The sequence below is a fragment of the Danio rerio genome, chromosome 16 (assembly GCF_049306965.1).
Source record: "Danio rerio strain Tuebingen ecotype United States chromosome 16, GRCz12tu, whole genome shotgun sequence".
NCBI lineage: Eukaryota > Metazoa > Chordata > Actinopteri > Cypriniformes > Danionidae > Danio > Danio rerio.
Window position 1 is genome coordinate 46,519,878 of NC_133191.1, and position 18,855 is coordinate 46,538,732.

General features: G+C 36.4%; 1 protein-coding gene across 5 annotated transcripts in view; it reads right to left on the reverse strand.

Moving 5' to 3' along the window:
• dyrk1b (dual-specificity tyrosine-(Y)-phosphorylation regulated kinase 1B) overlaps positions 1–18,855 on the reverse strand; it is an 81,853-nt gene that overhangs the window by 26,623 nt on the left and 36,375 nt on the right. For 2 of the 5 annotated variants that reach the window (XM_005158214.5, XM_005158215.6), the window contains exon 1: positions 8,039–10,112. The exons of the other annotated variants lie outside the window; for them this stretch is intronic. In XM_005158214.5, coding sequence (XP_005158271.1) covers positions 8,039–8,180 — 142 coding nt within the window. In that variant the 5' untranslated portion in view covers positions 8,181–10,112. Of the gene's footprint in view, positions 1–8,038; positions 10,113–18,855 lie in introns of those variants that run through there. 5 annotated transcript variants of the gene reach the window in all.

An 18,855-nucleotide genomic window follows, 5' to 3' on the forward strand; every position in this document is an offset into this window, starting at 1 on the left:
ATGACTAGCATTCACTTTGACTTTAAGCACGTCTTCATTCAATTCCTTGCCCTTGGTTTTCAAAAGAAAGCCACGACTGAAAGAGCGCGATCTGCTGAGCACCAGGAAAAATGTCACACTGTGCCTTTAAATGCTGAAACGAACACATTGAGAACTTCCTCAGTGTGACACCCCCCTTCCTCTGCTCTGATTGGCAGAGGCCCCCTCCCTCTCTTCCTCCTGATTGGCTGCTGGTATCCAAGGGCTGGGCGGCGAGGTCTCTATAAATAAACCTGGTAGCTTGTGCTGTATCAGCAACCCTTCCCACAATGCCGCTCTCTCGCCCTCCCTTTCCCTGCCTGTTACCTCTCTCTTCTTTTCCCCCCTTCTTGCTCTCGATCTACACTGATCTGGCCGTAGCGCTCGCATAAAAACATTGCCCCGTTGGGAATGAATATTAATAAAATATAACAGGGGCACATGCCCCATCACAGACACACAGGTGCCTGGGTGGAATTTATTGACACGAGTGTCACGTCGCAGTAGTTAAATATATCAGGTGCTGGATGAAGTAATCATCTGCTGCAATTAACCATGCAAAAGACCACCTCCACCAACTAACTCACTCCACATCCCCACAGCTGACCAAACACAGCTGCCAGCTGCCAATCACAGTGTCGCCATGGCAACAGACCAGCCTACTCCCTGTCTCTAAGGCACAGGAAGAGGATGGTGGTGTGTGTGCCTGTGAACAGCTGAACACCCCTCCCCATCACTCCCACCTCACCCTTCCCATGTCCGTAGTGACCCCCTATCTTATTCCCTGTTAGGGTAATGGGAACGCTGGTGCTACTGAGCCAAAGTTGGACACACCATGATAGGCGTGAAGGGAAAAGAGGTCAGGGAGGAAACTCTGTGCATTATCAACAACTCGTTTTGCTTTTATTCTCCTCCTCAGACTTGGAAAAGTTTAACGAAAACTTCCTGGTGCATCATAAAACTATAGGAAAACTTGGCATGAGCAGCAAGCAACAAGTTGGTGTGTCAGAATTGTGTGTCGGAAAAAGGACATTGTAGACATGCAGAACATAGAGGTGAACTAGGCAGGGATGTGTGCGTCACATCGTGCCCACCAACTAACGCGTGCGTTTATGGCCACAGATGGCAGGTCACATGGATGTCACCATGTCCCACAGTGAAGGACTACAAGTTTCAGATGCTAAGCTAAACTCTACCCAACAAAAGCAAAGGTAGATGTGAGAATGTATAAACATGGCAAAGATATGTACATCTCAGAACAGAATGTTGAAGAATCAGTTGTATCATCCCATAGTAGGCCAGTATGATTTGGGGAAAATTATCTAACTGCAATTTTTTTAACAGATATTGCGTTTTCGATTTGCAATTTGATTTTGTAGACAAGCTTCAGCTCAATATTTTGTATCGTAGCTTCTTACTGCTAAAATGCAGTGAGTGTTAGTCAAAAAAAGGAAATGAAAACATTTTAACTTATTCCAACGTTTATATAATTATGTATTTTTCTATAACATATAAAATTGCATCGTTTCAAATAACGATTTGATTTCGATTAAATCGCACAGCCCTATCCCAAAGCGACTAAAAGTTAACAAATATTCTTAATCCATTACTCTTTTTTTTTGTCAGCACTTGGATTAAAATCAGAATAAATGACGAATAAGTTTACTTTCTGAGATTTGACACTCACTAATTGCAATGGGTTTTATTTGTTGCATACTAGTAGGTACTAGGGATTCACCTGACTCACGATTTGATACAATTCACAATAATAATTTCACAATTCAGACACTATTTTTAAACAAAAATATTGAAAACAAATTTAAGGTCAAGAGCCCTTTCATTTTTTTCTTAAATGCTGCACATTTTTTGCAAAATGTAGACTCAATAATATAAACAAACTAAAACTGTGACTGTGCTGGGATTTTACATTATTAAAAAGAAAACAAAGGTAAATTGAGTTTGCACCTGTAAACGGGGCCCTTTTGTTCAAAACATGTATCGCAATTCGTTCAACATTTTTACCAGTTCAAATGATTACATATTTGAATCGATTTCAACCAGCTCACAGGGAATTGTTAAATATGTAGTAGGTACTACATTGCAATTTGAACTTCACAAGAATTAAAGTTCTTACTGTTATGTAACCTAGCAACAACAGCTGTGTGGCTTCACTTGCATTCTTAAATTCTCTTTCATGGCATCATGGGATAGTAAATTATACACCAAATGTGCACTTTTCCTGACACAGGTCATCCGGGTACTTATAGCCTACTGTTTTTTCATGTTTATAATATTATACAGTAGGGAAGTATCAGATTAGAAATTTAGTGTTGAGAATTGGGAAGCTGTTTTTCTGAATGAGAAATACCTCCAGAATGCAATGTGCAATTTGATGAGTTTATTACTTCAGCATATTGAGTTAAATGATATTTTGAACTGCAAACCAAAGCATGCATTTCTAAAAACAATCTAGTAATGATTTAGTTTACAGTGTTCAGGTAGAACAGACCACTTATGAGGACAGAACACATGCATTCAATTCCCAAAGTTTCATAGGGGACCAGCACTTTAGTCTCACCAATTACAAGTTTGAGGAAAGATTATTTATTTAGGGAGCAAGTGAGCTTGTGCCACCATCTCCCAGAATCTCCCACTGGTCATCTCCGATTTTGATTCTCAGAAGCCCCTCATTTGCAAGAAGACACCATCTTCAGCGAGCCTTCTGCAAAACATTCAACCTTTCCACTAAGTTCAGCACCGTGTTATGCGATATAACCCCGTCCAACCTTTCCTTGGCAGACCAAAGCCCAAACAGTACCACTGAGAACTTTAAACAGCCAGACCCCCACAGCTGAGTCAGACTGCACACTATTAATAAAAAGCCATCTGGGTGGACGCCTCTTACAGTGACACTGGTAAATTGAGAGCTCGCACAGGGTATTAAAAATAAAATAAAATAAAATAAATCCCCCGCCTCAAAATAAATCATTAGCTAATGATGTACGACAACTGTCCACAGCAACAGCCAATGCTAAAACAAGCACAGTGCTGTCTGAACATCGGTATCCAACCATTGTTGATATGGGTTAAGGCATATCTATGTCTGACTGTGTCCTTCTAGATTTTCCTTGTGGGGTTCCTTTAATTTCTCCAGCAGGTCTAGCTCTAGCTGCAATTCGTTGCTAGCCTTCTCGGTGCTAAGTGGACTCGTCTTCTCCATTTTTCTTTAATTTCCTTCTTATTATCTTTTTTATTACTCATCTTTTGTCTCGAAGTCGAGGTAATTTTGTCGATGATCTTGTTTTTTCTTTAATTAAATTGCTAGGGAAATAAAGTTGCCACTTAATGTTTTTATTTTGACAGAGCTCAATTTAGTGCTGCTTATACGTTAATAGCGCCACCGGAAGTCAACATGTAGTTTTCAATTGCTAAAACAAAATTAACACTAACACAGTAGCAAATTTTTATAGTATTAATTAACATAGGATCCTAAAATACTATTCTTCTCTTTTTGTAGGTGTTATGCTCAGTTTATATGAAAAGTAAATGTAAGCATTTATGCAAATAAATAACATGCTAAGTCAATGTAAGCACACGAATATCCGCTTGTTAAGTGTGACTTCACGCGAAGTGGCTTCCGGGTCCAAGCGATCTATTCAACTGAATGGGGAGACTCATAAAAGCGATTTAAGACTTTAGAAAATCACGATCGCAATATATATGTCCATGCCTAATATCCGATGGCCAGAAAGTGATTCATTTTTTTTTTAATTGTTAAATTTTTGTATTTGTTATGCCGCAAGCCCAGAGATTGTTGTGTACACTATGATTTTATATAAAATTAACTTTAATGTGTGATAGGAATAAAACGTGATCATAAACGAATGATTTCTCCACTCAAAGGAATGATGGCTTGGACCCAGAAACAGTATTACATACGTCACAACTTAACAAGCGGATAAGTGAATTTTCACCACACTGTGGAAATGACATGGTATGTGCAGCCCATTTGCGGTGAATCTGTAGAATTTGCCTCAATCGTATCTTCCATGCACAATCAAACAATTATAATCAAGAATAAAATTAGCTTGAAGTGAAAAACATCCTGTGAGTAAACGAGGGCTAGTGATGTGATGCTCTACATTTAGAGTGACCCCAAACATTGGTTTACTGTGTATTAAGTTGTTATTCAAGAATAATTAAGCAACTGTTGAATAGTTTAAATTAGTGTTGTCCCGATACTGAAATTTGGTACCAATTTTAATGCTGTTGAGTGCATCTTAAAAAAACGCTGATTTGCCATTGCTCAACAGCGCTCAAATGTTAGCGGGAAATGGACGTGGTTTGGATTAGTATCGAATACCAGTAACGTGACAACACTAGTTAAAATGGGATATTATGCATTTTGTGGTTTTTATTTGTTTCATAAAATACCTATATCGTTTTCATTCATTAATTTATTTATAAATTAAATATTTTCTTAACAACTAGACAAAATTAAAGAAGTTCAAACTTATTGTTTAAACTTAAGTATTGTTTATTGTATTGCCAAGTTAACTAAAGCTGTTACATTTTAAAATTGTAAATCTTAAATACTTGTGTAAAAAAACAACACTGACAGAACATTTTGCAATAGGTTCATAAGTCATTAAGAAATAGTTATCATCTGAAATTGGCCTAGGCACTAATAAAATACCCAATAACCATCTAAAATAGCCTATTTCATTGCAATCAGAGATAAGTTTTAGTTCCGCTCATCATAAACAGATGCACGCCGACTGCTGTCATGAACAATGCTGGATCTCCACCCCTATTATCCTTGAGTTTTAAACACGAGCTGCGGGACCCTAAGGAGCTTACGTGCTGATCTCTCGGTGAGACTGCACCTTCACAGCTCAAGGCGACTGCAAGCTGACGTTAACACCAGACTGGCTAATCTAAAGTGACCAGCACTAATCAAGCGCCCCTTGAGTAAAGAGCCACTTGCTCCAGTGGAGGTGGATGTTGACACAGAGTGAGGAGTGAAGGCCTATTCACGTTGTTTACTTTCTTTCTTGGAAAGAGCACAGCTGATATGAGTCTGGAGACACAAATACAGACAGAAATGGGAATACCTGCACAAAAGTGTGTGTCAACGACATCGGTCGCGTTAATTTGAATGAGTAGGTGGTGGGTTATATCAGCGAGATGTCAAATGGATTGGATTGCTGCTCTGGACTTGCAGGTACACTCTGTGCATCTGGTGAACAATAACATGTTTTTGTTCTGATTCAGGCCCACCACTAATCCAGCAGGAGGCGGGGAGATGGAGAGCCAATGAGCATGAAGGGCATTTGTCACTTTTTCCCTCTGAATATCTGAAACAACAGATTTTATCGGCATGCAAAGATGACAACTATAGGCAGACACTTTTCTAGACAGGCTCGAGCTCTAGGAGAGTTGAGTTCAACAGGCTAGATTAACTGGAGCACTGAGGAAAATTATTGATGGTTATAGTTAAGCTATTAAAATATGGTTCAGTATATTTGTGGTGCAACCTGAATTGAAATACTTTGACAATTTCTGGAAAACTGACTTATTTGAATCAAAAGACAAAAATCTGTACGTTATCGCTACATATATAGTGTTTGATACACAATAAATCCATCTAGCCTCTAATTTTTTACATGCGTCTTTAAACAACTGTGCTCAAAATAATTTGTATAGACAATACTTCAAGCTAAGTTAAAACCTTAACATAGATGCAAGTAAATGTATATTATATTAACAAATTACATTAAGCGTTGAAAATTAAAATTGAAATGTGACAGCAATAAATCAGGATTTCAATGGACTTCACGTGGCAATAACTGAGCATTTCACCTTTAGACCAAAAAGCAGTGAGCAAACAAACATGAAAGGCAGCATGAGGGAAAGGAGCAAAGGGCAAGGAGTGAACCAGGTTGTTTGTATGAACGTTGTCTTTCTTTCACAGTCCAAACTCCATGCACCTTGATTCAGGGCTTGCTGATATGATGTCTTCAGGTGGCCCTATCAAATTCTTCTTTGTCTCGTATATGGAGAAACCATATTCCTGCAGCTTTTCCTCAACCCAAAAGGTTGCATTCAGTTATTTCTATCTTTAAAAGAGTTACTCAGGCTTCTGAAAGGCAGATATACACAGTGCTTGACACCCCAGACTGGGGTGGGGGGACAGAAATAGCATCAAGAGGAAAGTCAGCCAGATACATGGATAAAAATAAAAATTTAAGGGAGAAAATGCAAAAACGCTCAATGAATTCCCTTCCCAAATAGTCTGACTATTGTATTACCAATGAACAATCACCCAATTGGACTGATGTTGAGATTAAAACAACAACTCTTCATCTATCAATCCTCCTATGTACAACTTAAGTACAAACTCTTAGTGTTTGTCACCAACTTAAGACTAACCAATATCCAATAAGCAGTCTTTAGGTGAACCGTGACACGATCTTCATGACCGCAGTTAGAATGGACATATGAGTTTGAAGCTAAATCCAGATTTGTGTGGAGTGGGGTTAGTACTTTGCAGTAGCTGTAGATTACTTGTTTGGAAACTTTCTTGAAATGGGCCAATTAAGCAATTATATCGTGACTGCATTAAGCAGCTTAATGCTTGACAGATAATTGAGTCCTTTAATTCCAATCCTGAACTGACAGAGAATAGGAGGGATGGCAAATAATGACGGTTAGGCTAAACATGGTTATGTCTAACAAATCAACTGTCACTGTGCTTTAGTATATATATATATATATATATATATATATATATATATATATATATATATATATATATATATATATATATATATATATATATATATATATATATATATATATAGGCAGACAATGAGCTGGCAATATCACATCATCAACTTTCCTCCTCCTTTAAAAACCACTGTGTGTTTTATCATCACTGCTTTCATCTGACAACAATTAAACACTCATTACACAAAATCAGAGAACTATAAGATATGAGATTCTTATTTTGTAATGCTGAATTCATGTAATACTGGACAGCAAACTGATACCACTGGTGGAATAATAGCAAACTGATCTGCCATGACAACAACCTTTCTTATGTCATCACAAGTCAGAGTCTCACTTGTCTTTGCTTAAAATCTGACTAACAAACCAAGAAAAGCTGTTTTGTGACGTGCACTGTGCACAATACAGTACATGCGGGTCTACAGAGCAGCATTCTGCTGCAGCTCTAAGATTCCCAGCAACAGAGCGATCACTGTGAGCTCACACCTCACGTAGAGCTCCCATAGCACACAGCACAAATTACCGCGCAGAAGTGACGCAAAGATCAAGCAGCCTCTGAAAGCGTTTGAGAATGTGCCTATTCCCATGATTGTTTAAACACGTTATGTTAAGACAATGATGGGAAAAGGAGTGTGTGAAAGATTTGACTAATATATGTCCGGTCTAAAGGGGAAATCCCCCAGGGTGGGCTCTTTTTCTACCTTGAAAAGCTCAATATAAACAAAGCTTTTTAGTGATTTTTAATAGTAATACGTTTGTAATGGTGTACATCTTGCAACCACTTTCAGTTAAAAGCAATGTTGTTGATCAATGAACCAGACCATGTTTTGACCAAACTGTATTGACGTTCAGAACCAAAACCTAATGTACTTCCTCAAATTCCAAACCACTGTCATCACCACAATTTGCTTGCTTTTCCCTCAACATTCCATGCAGTTTTTTGAGTTGTTGCCTGGATTCATGCTGTCAAGGACACATTGAATTTAACCCATGAGGATTTCCAATGTTTACCATTGGTCAAAGGTAAATAGGACCTTCAACAGAAACTAATGTCTGTGAAATAAACGTATATGAATTTATGCCTGGATGCCATTAAACACTACTGTTCAATGAACAACAATCATGATTTCCCAACATTTGTGCATATTCTAACATTAAGGCCACTTTTTAACGCAACACATGAGAATTTAGCCAATGCTGATTTCTTATGGGTGCAAAAAAAGGTACTAACTTCTTGCCGGTTTCCGTAGCAGGTGTGACTGTGGTAAGAAGCGATTCTGATCTGGGCTGCCAATCCAGGATTCGGTCGGCAAATTTGCGACCATTCTGTTAGAAGGCTGGGGCTTCTCCTCCACAGACGAAGTGATCACCATCTGAAAAGCTTATGCGTTGGCCCGTGATATCCAAAGAATGAGTCTAATCAAGTTTGCTGGGGATCCCAAAAAGTACTGAAAAAGTCGCTGACATCAAGTATAGAATCCTTCGCACATGCTTATAACTTCAGTAAATAATCCAGTAGGGTACATCCAATGGTAACTAAACTCAAGTTTGAACCGTAAAGGCAGGTTATAAAGATTAGGATTTAAATTTAAGCACAAAAATATCTTTCAATTACTTGCGAAATCCTGAAGTGACAGACAGAAGAAACCGATGAACGAAAAAGGCACCATTAAGTTATTTCAAACACCGTTTCATTTCTGTCCTTGTTATTCCCTTTATTACTATAATATTCTAAGGCAATGGATTGGGTTTCAGGCAACAATGCTCACTTTTGGCATAAAAATATACATATTCAAACTATGTACGTCTTATATACTTTATAGAGCTTTATATATATATACTCTGCAACACACACACATATAGATAGATTTCTCTGTTTATAAGGGGATGAGCTTATTTGGTTACTAAAGTTTGCTTTACTTGTACTGTATCTAGATTCATTGTCCCACAATACCAAGTGGATTCCATTTGATAAAATAAAAATAACGTTTAGACGAAATGTTCAAAACAGTAAAATAAAAATCGAGATCCTTGTTGAGACAGGACCCCCCACAATTTTCCAATCCCGATAATTCAGCAGCTGACAAGGAAACCAGAGCTAAACCTGGAAGTGTTGGTAGCCTTTAGGGTGGGGGTGGGGGTCTCAATTTTCAACACCATTTACCCCATCACTCTCGCTAAAAATAGCAGGCGTTTCTTATATTCTGTCTAGGTATCCTACAGTAGCTTAAATTAGTCAAAAATGGCAGGTGTGCTTGGCAACAATGGTTGTGTCGCCACTTTCCTCGGTTATAGTCTTAATCCTGATTAGTAAAACAAATGCAGCTCCAGGTAAGACAGATATCTGTGACTTCCTTGTGGGAAAAACAAAAAAAGAGAGTTCCCCTTCCCCCTTGAATGCAACTGGCGAAGTCTGCAGGTGTACAGGCGACCTTATTCGCTGGCAAGTCCAAAAAAGAGGGGAGGAGGGAGGCAGAAGCTCAAGACAACGGACGACAACAATCTATAGCTTATGATAAATGTTCTCGTGGGCTGCAGGATCAAAACAAACACGTGCATGCACACAACTACGACGAGTCAAAGTGCTGAAGTGCAAGTTACAGGCACACAAAAATGCACAACTACTGGACAAGAGAATAAAAACTCGCCGATTTCACTATGATACTGTTTCACAATACAATGTAGATCAAATTTAGTCTCAACTGTAGAGCGCAAACGTCAACCGAGCAGACTGCGCCTGCAAGCGCACAAGCTCTTCAGTTCTGTCAAAAGATGTTTCCGTTGTGCGAATGTGCTTGGCATTGAAAAACAAAACGGGCAAAAGATATCCAGAAATAAGTCCAAACGATCCAATCGTCCCAGTCAAGCAGTGAAAACTCACTGAAAAGTTCGGATTATAGACGGTGTCGTCCAACCGTGCGCTGTCAAGTCGCCTCAAAGAACATTAGAGAGCTTTCAGTTCGCGACTGACAAATTGGTTTTAACTTTCCATAAAAGCACAACTCAAAGCGTTTTCGTGAAAAACATCAACTGCCAAAGCTGAAGCATTTGACGTTACTTCCATCCTGAGCTGTCACCGCGATCGCGATCCTGTGCAGTTCCGCGTGCACTTTTCACAGATTCGTTAACTCCCGCTTTCAGATCTCAACCCCCAATCGTAAAGCTCCTTTCCGTTTTTAAAGCGTCTCCTCGATGTTTTGTTTTCCTCCAAACAAAAAAAGTCGTTCTTTTTTAAGCCAGTCTCAAGTCATACTCTCTGCGTGCCCGTTTTTACTTCTTGTTGTCGAGCCTCTCTGGCCGGCACTGGATCCACACCCTGCAATGAGGATTGTTCCATCCGCAGGCAAGTGCAGGGGGGATCTAAAAGAGCCACTCTGTGGAGGAGCTCGGTTGACGCAGCTACCCACGCTTCAATGTTTAAACACCAAAAGCGGAGGGCTGCCATGAGAACCACGAAACACGTTTCAAAAGGAGTGACGCATGACTATGTGCTTATTTACCCAGATTTCATCAGATCAAACAAGGCTTCGCCACAAACACACATTCACAAGCATTAAAGAAAGACCCCCTTTTTAACTTTAGTAGCGCCACCAAGCCACTTCTCTCCATTTATAGTAACTCTGCAGATATAGATATTCACACAGCGCACATATATATAAACATATATATAGACTGATGGAGTCATTAGAAGCACTTATCAAAATTACAAGGTTATTTAAGCAAACAAAAGTACATTAAGGTAAATGCAGCTTTAATGGAGACCAAACTTTTGTAAATCATGACATCTGGCTGTCGTTCTTGGCATCTCGTAATAAGTATTGCCTTATTCTAAAGCTAAACTTATTTTCTAATTATAATTATAGTAATTTCATTAATATTAAGTGTTATTGTTTAATTCTGTAAATGTCTGGTAACATTTCTTCCAAATTTTAAATAAAATATTGTAATTTTTTAGCATGCTTTTTTTCAGAAAAAAACTATTAAAAAGAAAAACTACTAAAAGGAAGATGCTTTTCATTTGTTATGACTTCCAATGATGAAATTATTGCTTGAGCACCTCTTCAGAAGTTAAAGAGTATTGTGTTGTCTAAACAATATATAAACATCTGAAAATATGTCATCTTTTTGTTGACTATACGTCATTTTAAACTCTAACTTAGAGCTGCACAATAATATGTTTCAGAATCGATGAGCGATGACGCAATGTGACCATTCACAATAGTCACATCGTTAGCACAAGCAATGTCCAGTTTGGATAATAATTCATCATTTGCATGTGTTTTTGATGCCTGTGATTGCATAATGACCTGAAAAGCATTCAGGCATAATAAATAGTTCCAATTGTAACTTTAACAATTAATTTTATTGATTTTTGTTTTATTTTTATCATTTAGTTACTGTACTTGAAAACTGTTAGACTCTGGAATCGATAAAAACTTTCAATTGTATCTTTTTCTTGATTAGATTGTTATGCATGAAAATATTGTTAACACATGCAAATAAAGAAATGCACTGCAAATAGCACAGACAACAGCGAAAAAGTGTCGGGGGACCCCAAAAGCTTTATAAATTGTTTATTAGATTTTATAGAGATGCAAATAGTAAACATTATTTATCAATCTCTGACTAAACAAGTACATAAAATTACTTATACAGAAATCCACTGCAAATAGCACAGACAACAACGAAAAAGTTTTGGGGGACCCCAAATGTTTATAGTTGGTTTATTAGATTTTATGGAGATGCATTCCCACTGCAGAATCATCCCAATCAATCTAACATAGATTACTTGAATATTTGAAAATAATCTGTTGAAATTTTATTAATTTCGAAATATATATTGCAAAATAAAATAAATATTGCAATGCTATATTTTCCAATATCATGCAGTTCTACTTTAAATTATAATTACTTGAAATATGAACAAAATATCCACTAGTCAAGAAAAAATTATGTCATATTTTGTAATTATCAAACGTTTGTGTTAATTGTTAAACAATCCTAGCTAGATAATATATAAATGCAACTAAAACAGATATACAGAAATCAGAGAGGGAAATTCTAACACTTTTATAACACTATTATAACCACTTTAGGTTTCAACCGGAAACACTGGTGTGATTTTAACTTACAGTATATTTGCAAAATATTAATGTAAGAAACTAATCCAAAAAACATTCACATACTGAATACAAATCTATTAAATCTAACTAATTTAGCAGGTTGGCTTCTGGTTATTGGAGTTAACAAAAGCAGCATGATGTCAAATCTAGCAGGATTTTATTGATTTCGTAAACTACACAGCATCCTGATATGCACAGATTTAATTCAGGCAAACTTTAGCATACAACCATGCATTGCACAGACACAAATCATATAAAATTTAATGCCTTGCAAAATAGCATTACTTTTTAAGGGTCTTGCATTTCTCTACATTAATTGATCAACTTTTGATACTTTTTAAGACCCTGCAGACACCCTGTAAAAGAAGTTTAAATAACATTTTAACTAAAACAAGTCTAACTTCACTGAAATAAATACATTTTATTGCCTATTTGTAACAAAAGCTTTGTGTGTGTATGATAAAGAGATTTTTCTGTGCCCTTTAAGTTTCATCAAAACTTTTCTGTGCTAAAGCGCGCGCGCACACACGCCGATGTTCCTTTCCCATAGAGCTGCTGCTCCTCAAATCTCCCTCCTCCCTTTCTGCTAGCGCGCGTTCATGGGCGCCACATTCTCCACCCCCTGTGTGCGCGTTCGTAGGTTCTGTTGCTATCCGACGCCACGGCAGCTTACGCGCGATTGGTCAGATCCAGTCCGTGTGGCTGTTTCTATTGGTCAGCCTGATATGTGGGCGGAGAGGAGACGAGAGACTGCCCTTTCCCCCAGCTCCTTGTTGTCTCTAAAATACGCCGCGGAAACAGGATGACGTGCCCGCGGAAATAAGACAAGACTTCAGGTAGATTGATATGGAGGGGGGAGACAACAGCGAAAAGTTGAGAGAGAGAGAGGTAGAAATAGAAAAGGAGAGAGAGAAAGAGAGAGATAGAGAGGAATTGTCATCTAACACGAAACTGAAGGACTGTTGCATTAGGATAGACTTTAAGTAATCATTAATTTTTAACTTTGTTATCATATATTTGCACTTAAACAGCTATTAAAATCAAAGTTGAGATTTAACAAATAAAAAATAGGCCTATCAAACATTTAGATATTATATTTAACTGAAGCATAACTGAATATACTCGTCTTCATTTTAATATAACAAAACTTATTATTGTTATGGACCATTTCAATGTGGTCATGTTAGTGGCCCTTGGACATTTGCTTGTTATCTAACTATTTCATAAACGTAACAAGAGGCAATTCAACCATAAATTAATGTTAAAAGAGCTTTCAGAACATTATTGATTAATATGTGGCTCTTTTTGAATTCCCGGAAGTTGTTGAAATGATAAATTTAAAACAGGAAATACATTAGGACCATCGTTTTTGTTTACATCCCTCAAAATGATAATGACAAGTTAAAAAAACTTGAAAATAGTCGTTAAATCTTTATACCACAATGAGAAAAATTATATTTAATGGATAGTTATTGAGCATGAAAACTTGTGAGCAAAATGAGATATGGCCTAACACAGTGTGTAACTTACTGTATATACAGTTTTAATTTACCCGCATCTATAGCCAACTAAATAAGGAAGTAAACAAAGAACAAATATATCGTTTGATTAAAATGTAACCCTACATATTTTCCTTCTTGCAATTTTATATTATGGTTATGAAAGCATGTTTTAAAACCCCATTGCGTGCGGGTTGGTAAAGCCTCTCTGTTCTCCCCTAAAAGAGTCCAAGGGAGGGGGGTCGACGGTGGTGCAAAACGAGGTTAACCATGCCGTCATTCATCCTCCATGACTCCACAGAAGCTCGTTTATGTGCATCTATGCACGTATATTTCTCTTGCTAATAGACTATTATCGATATGACTGTTTTAATGAGTGATATACAAGCGTTTATTCTTTTAAATGTTAAAAATAAAATATTATAAAGTGATAAATAGTTCGGCTCAACATGAAATGTTGTGCGTTGTTACAGATACTTACAAAACTAAATTACTAGACGAAAGGGCTTATCACACTAACAAAATAAATAAAAAATATTATATATTACTAATTTATATGTATTATTAATGTTTATAATATATAAACATATATATATAATATGTCAAAATATACATTTAAATTGCATGAATTTTAACTTCATCTCCTTCCTCTCCAGCGCCACGGCCGCGCGCGCGCCCCTGTGACAGCTGCGGCAGCCGCTTATGTGCCACATTATTATTTTGGTTTGTAAAGCATAAACGTACAGATAAACGTCTACGTGTATAAGTGAGTTGGTTCTTGAGAGGAAATGTGACTCGGTTCCAATAAATCACCTTTGCAAAGCTCCCAGACACCCGAGATTAAAAACGCAAGGCGAAGATTCCGGGACTCACGTGCCTTGCAGCAAAATTCCACCCGGCAACTACACATTGTACCATGGTAACAGCCCTGCCATTGGTCCCGGGTGCGTTTTGAAATGACCAATGGGAGGGCCGGCAGCGGGTGATGCGTGTTGCTAGGTAAACATGATGCAGTGGGAAGATACGGTAGTCGAACTTCAGTAAAGAAGCTAGCGAGCGCAAAAGGAACGGCGGGGTAACACAGCAGCGAATTACAATTACACTGCGGGGAGGTTGCCGGGGTTGTGTTTCAGCTCTGCTCACGCCAGAGATGTGTGTGTTTTTTCTCTCTCCATTTCTAAAGTGTGCATTACAGAGTTACATTTGTCTGTTTGGACACATGCAAGTTAAATAAGGCAACAAAAATGGGCTTTCCGCTAGCAGCAGACGACGAGGAAGGTATGCTGCTGACCAAAACAAATCATATAGCTACTCTTCAGGGCTTTATTTTCAACCTCCTTACTGACAGGCAGAATTGGCCAGATATACATCACAGCGCTCCCAGCAAGCACTCTTGCCATTGGCAACTGGCTCGTCCACCAACAGGGAGATATTTACAACTAAGTAAAGCTGACCGCTTGGTCCCTAAATATTTAAAATAGCCAGCTAAAGTGCGTGCTTTCTTTGGACCACGTCTATTTCGTATATCCAAACAGCAGTATAACAAAACATGCCAATTATGGAATGAACACTTAAAGCGGGTTGGGAACAGAACATCTTGTTAGGATCTTAGCAATATTTCATGTAAAGTGTCCTCTCTGACACTCAAAGGACCAACAGACCAATAAATAACATTTCACTTAAGATCTACAAACCCCTGTGATAACAGTATATACAATTTTGACCTGTTTGGTAACAAGTTATTCATTTTCACAGCTTCATATTTTGCTTTCCTGCATGACCAAAGCATTTGTAGGTTATATAATTATTGAGCATAACAAAAAGATTCACACTACGCTTAACCTTGGGTTATTGATGTTATAAAACCCCAGGTTAAAGAATCACAATTTGAATTTAAAGGGATAGTTCACCCAAAACGAAAAAATGACTTTTTTCTCCTGTTGTACACTACTGAAGTTATTTTGGGGAAAAAAAGCTGGAACCAACATGTAACTATAGACTATATGTTTTTTTTCTATTATGGAAGTCAATGGTTAACAGGTTTTCAACTGTTCATAATATATATTTTAGTGTTCAACAGAATAAATAAATTCACAAAGATTTGGAACCACTTGAGGGTAAAAAGGTCTTTTATCTTAGGGTGAACTATCTATTTAAAAATGAGGTTAATTAATCTGCTCCAAACAAGAGGAAGCACCAGTTTTACCATACATGAACAGTATAAAAGACATTATGTTTGAATGTTATGGCTATGCTTCATACTGTGTTGAAAAAAAGCAATTTCAGCATTTGAGAATACACAATGGAAAAATGAAAAGTTATTCATTTTTACAGCTTCATATTTTGCTTTGTCTAAACCACTTTTAGGTTATCTAATTATTGTGTATAACAAACAGACTCTTCACACTACACTTAACCCTGGGTTATTGAATCACAATTAAAAAAAATTATTTAAAGGGATAGTTCACCCAAAACTAAAAAATGACTTTTTTCTCCCGTTGAACACTAAACAGGTTTTCAACTGTTCATAATATATTTATATATTTTTATTAGTGTTCAACAGGATAAAGAAATTCATAAAGGTTTGCAACCACTTCAAGGTGAGTAAATTATTTTTTTTTAAATCTTTGGGTGTACTATCCATTTAAAAACAAGGTTAATCAATCAATTAATCTGCTCCAAATAAGAGGCAGCACCAGTTTCACCAAATATGCACAGTATGAATACATTGTGTTTGAATGTTATGGCTATGCTTACCATCTGACAGTCACGTGACTCACATCAATGTGCTATCAACAGTCTTCAAACACTCAGTGTTGAAAAAGGCAATTTCAGGATTCCAGAACAATCATTAATGATGGAAAAATTTCTATTGAGAAAAACACCCAATAGCAGTCAGCAATATAAAACATGCAAACCTGTTGATTCTGTACTTATACAATCTGTGACACCACAAATATGCAAATAAGGAAGTTAATCCTGGGTAAACTTTAAACAAGAAACACAAAGCCAAATTATTAATGTGGGGTTTAGAAAAAATTAGGTTTAACTTTTTTTTTTTTTTACTTCAAGTTTGACAATCACATTCCCAGATGATGCTAGCTCACTCACAACGTTTAGATTAATTGAAGAACTAAATCAAAATCAAGATGTAACTTTTCACACAACCTAAACTTCAAAGTTGTACATGATGTAATACTTATATATCCTACAAGTGGATTAGTCATGCCACTAGCATGCTATGAAATCACATGCACAGAATATGAAGCTGAAAAAAAAATCTTGTTTCCAAACAGAACAGTTGTCCTCATTACACTAAAGTTACCTGTGACAAAAATGGCCCAATGTTGCTAGTCCCATGGAAGTTCTGCCAAGAAACCCAAGATGAGGTAGGGTCAAGTTTACCATTACAGAAGTTTGAAGTTTCATCCATAAATAGGCTGCATGAGGTGCCATGCTTGAACAGTTATGGATATGAACGCTAAAAATGTTCAACATTTAAGCCATGGTACCAGCCTTTCAAAATCACTCTATTAAGGTGTCACAACAACTTTAGGAATTAAATTACTTCCATAACTACACTGTAAAATCCAACAGGCAAGTTTATTAATTGAAATGAGTGTAGTTAACTTAAAATTTACTGAAAGCTAAGTCTACTCATTTGAAAATAGCTTTGAACTCTGTGTTGAAGGTAATGAGTTAGTTAAATACCTAATTACTTCAACTTAAATGGAGTAAGTTCACAGCACTATAGATTAGTTTTTTTTTTTACTCAAATGGTTTGTAGCATTAACTTATTGGGTTTTACAGTACTCAGTTGGTTTGAGTTCTCTTTATTTATTGGATTTTACTGTGCTCAAATGAATTAAGTTCACAGTACTCAGTCTTATTAGTTTTTGAACTCAAATGGTTTGTTGCAATTGGTTTCCTCAAATGGTTTGAGTTACCTTAACTTTTTGGGTTTTATCTAATTCAATTCAATTCAGCTTTATTTGTATAGCGCTTTTACAATGTAGATTGTGTCAAAGCAGCTTTACATAAATGGTCATAGTAACTGGATCAGGGTAGTTCAGTTTTTAGTGTTTAAGTTCAGTTCAGTTTAGCTCAGTTCAGTGTGGTTTGAAGTCATTATTGAGAGTCCAAACATTGAAGAGCAAATTCATCGATGAGTATATTTTCAGATCCTGAACCATGCAAGCCAGTGGCGACAGCGGAGAGGGAAAAAAAAAACTTCACTTCAGTGTACAAAAAACTATTTCAGACCTAATCTCAATTACTCTTTACTTTACAGATATTACAGAAAAAAATGTAGCAGACTCATTTCTTTGGATGTTATATTTATTTCACAGATCTTTGGAATATTTTTGGGTCAATAAACAATATTATATTGAATCATGATAAAAAATTTATGTCAATAACAATAATAGGAACTTTTTTTACTCTATTGATCTAAGAGCCAATCACACAGCAGACATGTGCAACAATAGGAATCTATAAGTGTGTTGATATTATGTCCCAAATTTTTTTTTAGCCACCGAAAATTTAGCGGTCAAAAATATGTTATGCCATTTAATGGACTCTCTTCAGTCATTGTTGGGCACTCTTTTAAATCTAAAAGCATTAACAACTTTTATCAAAATACATAGCTAAGTTATTATTCAATATAGAAAATAAATATCGTAATTGCATTTTTTCCATATCGCCCAGCCCCATTTCTGATTGGTCAGTATCCCAAAGTCAGGTTAAACACCATACTGAATTTTAGTGCCTCTATTTCTTTCAGACACATTTTCATTCCTGTTAAGAAAATAAATATGCTGCTGCTATTCTGATTAAAGTCTAGCGCAGTTCAGCAGTAAAATATGTCTGATATTTTAAATTATCTACATCCAGCATATCATTTTATATCTGATTATTCAAATGGTTCAGTTCAATCAAAGTTCTTTAATTAAAAAGTGTTGCATATGGTGTGTAATTTCTCTGCACTCCCTACAAATAAGTTCATTTCTTTATGCCACAAAAGTACAGGGGAACTGATCCAAACCCAACCAACTGTATGTATGTACTGTATGTATGTTTGTATATAATTAAATAGGGATGTCCAGAACTGATCACGTGTTCGGAAATCGGGCACGATCACAGTTTCTGACTCGATTGGAATCAAACGTTACCTCCTGATCAGGACTCAAATATATATATATATATATATATATATATATATATATATATATATATATATATATATATATATATATATATATATATATATATATAAATATTTATATATATATATATATAAATATTTATATATATATATATATATATATATATATATATATATATATATATATATATATATATATATATATATATATATACACACACATATATATATAAAACGCTACAGAAACAAAAAGAAAAAGACA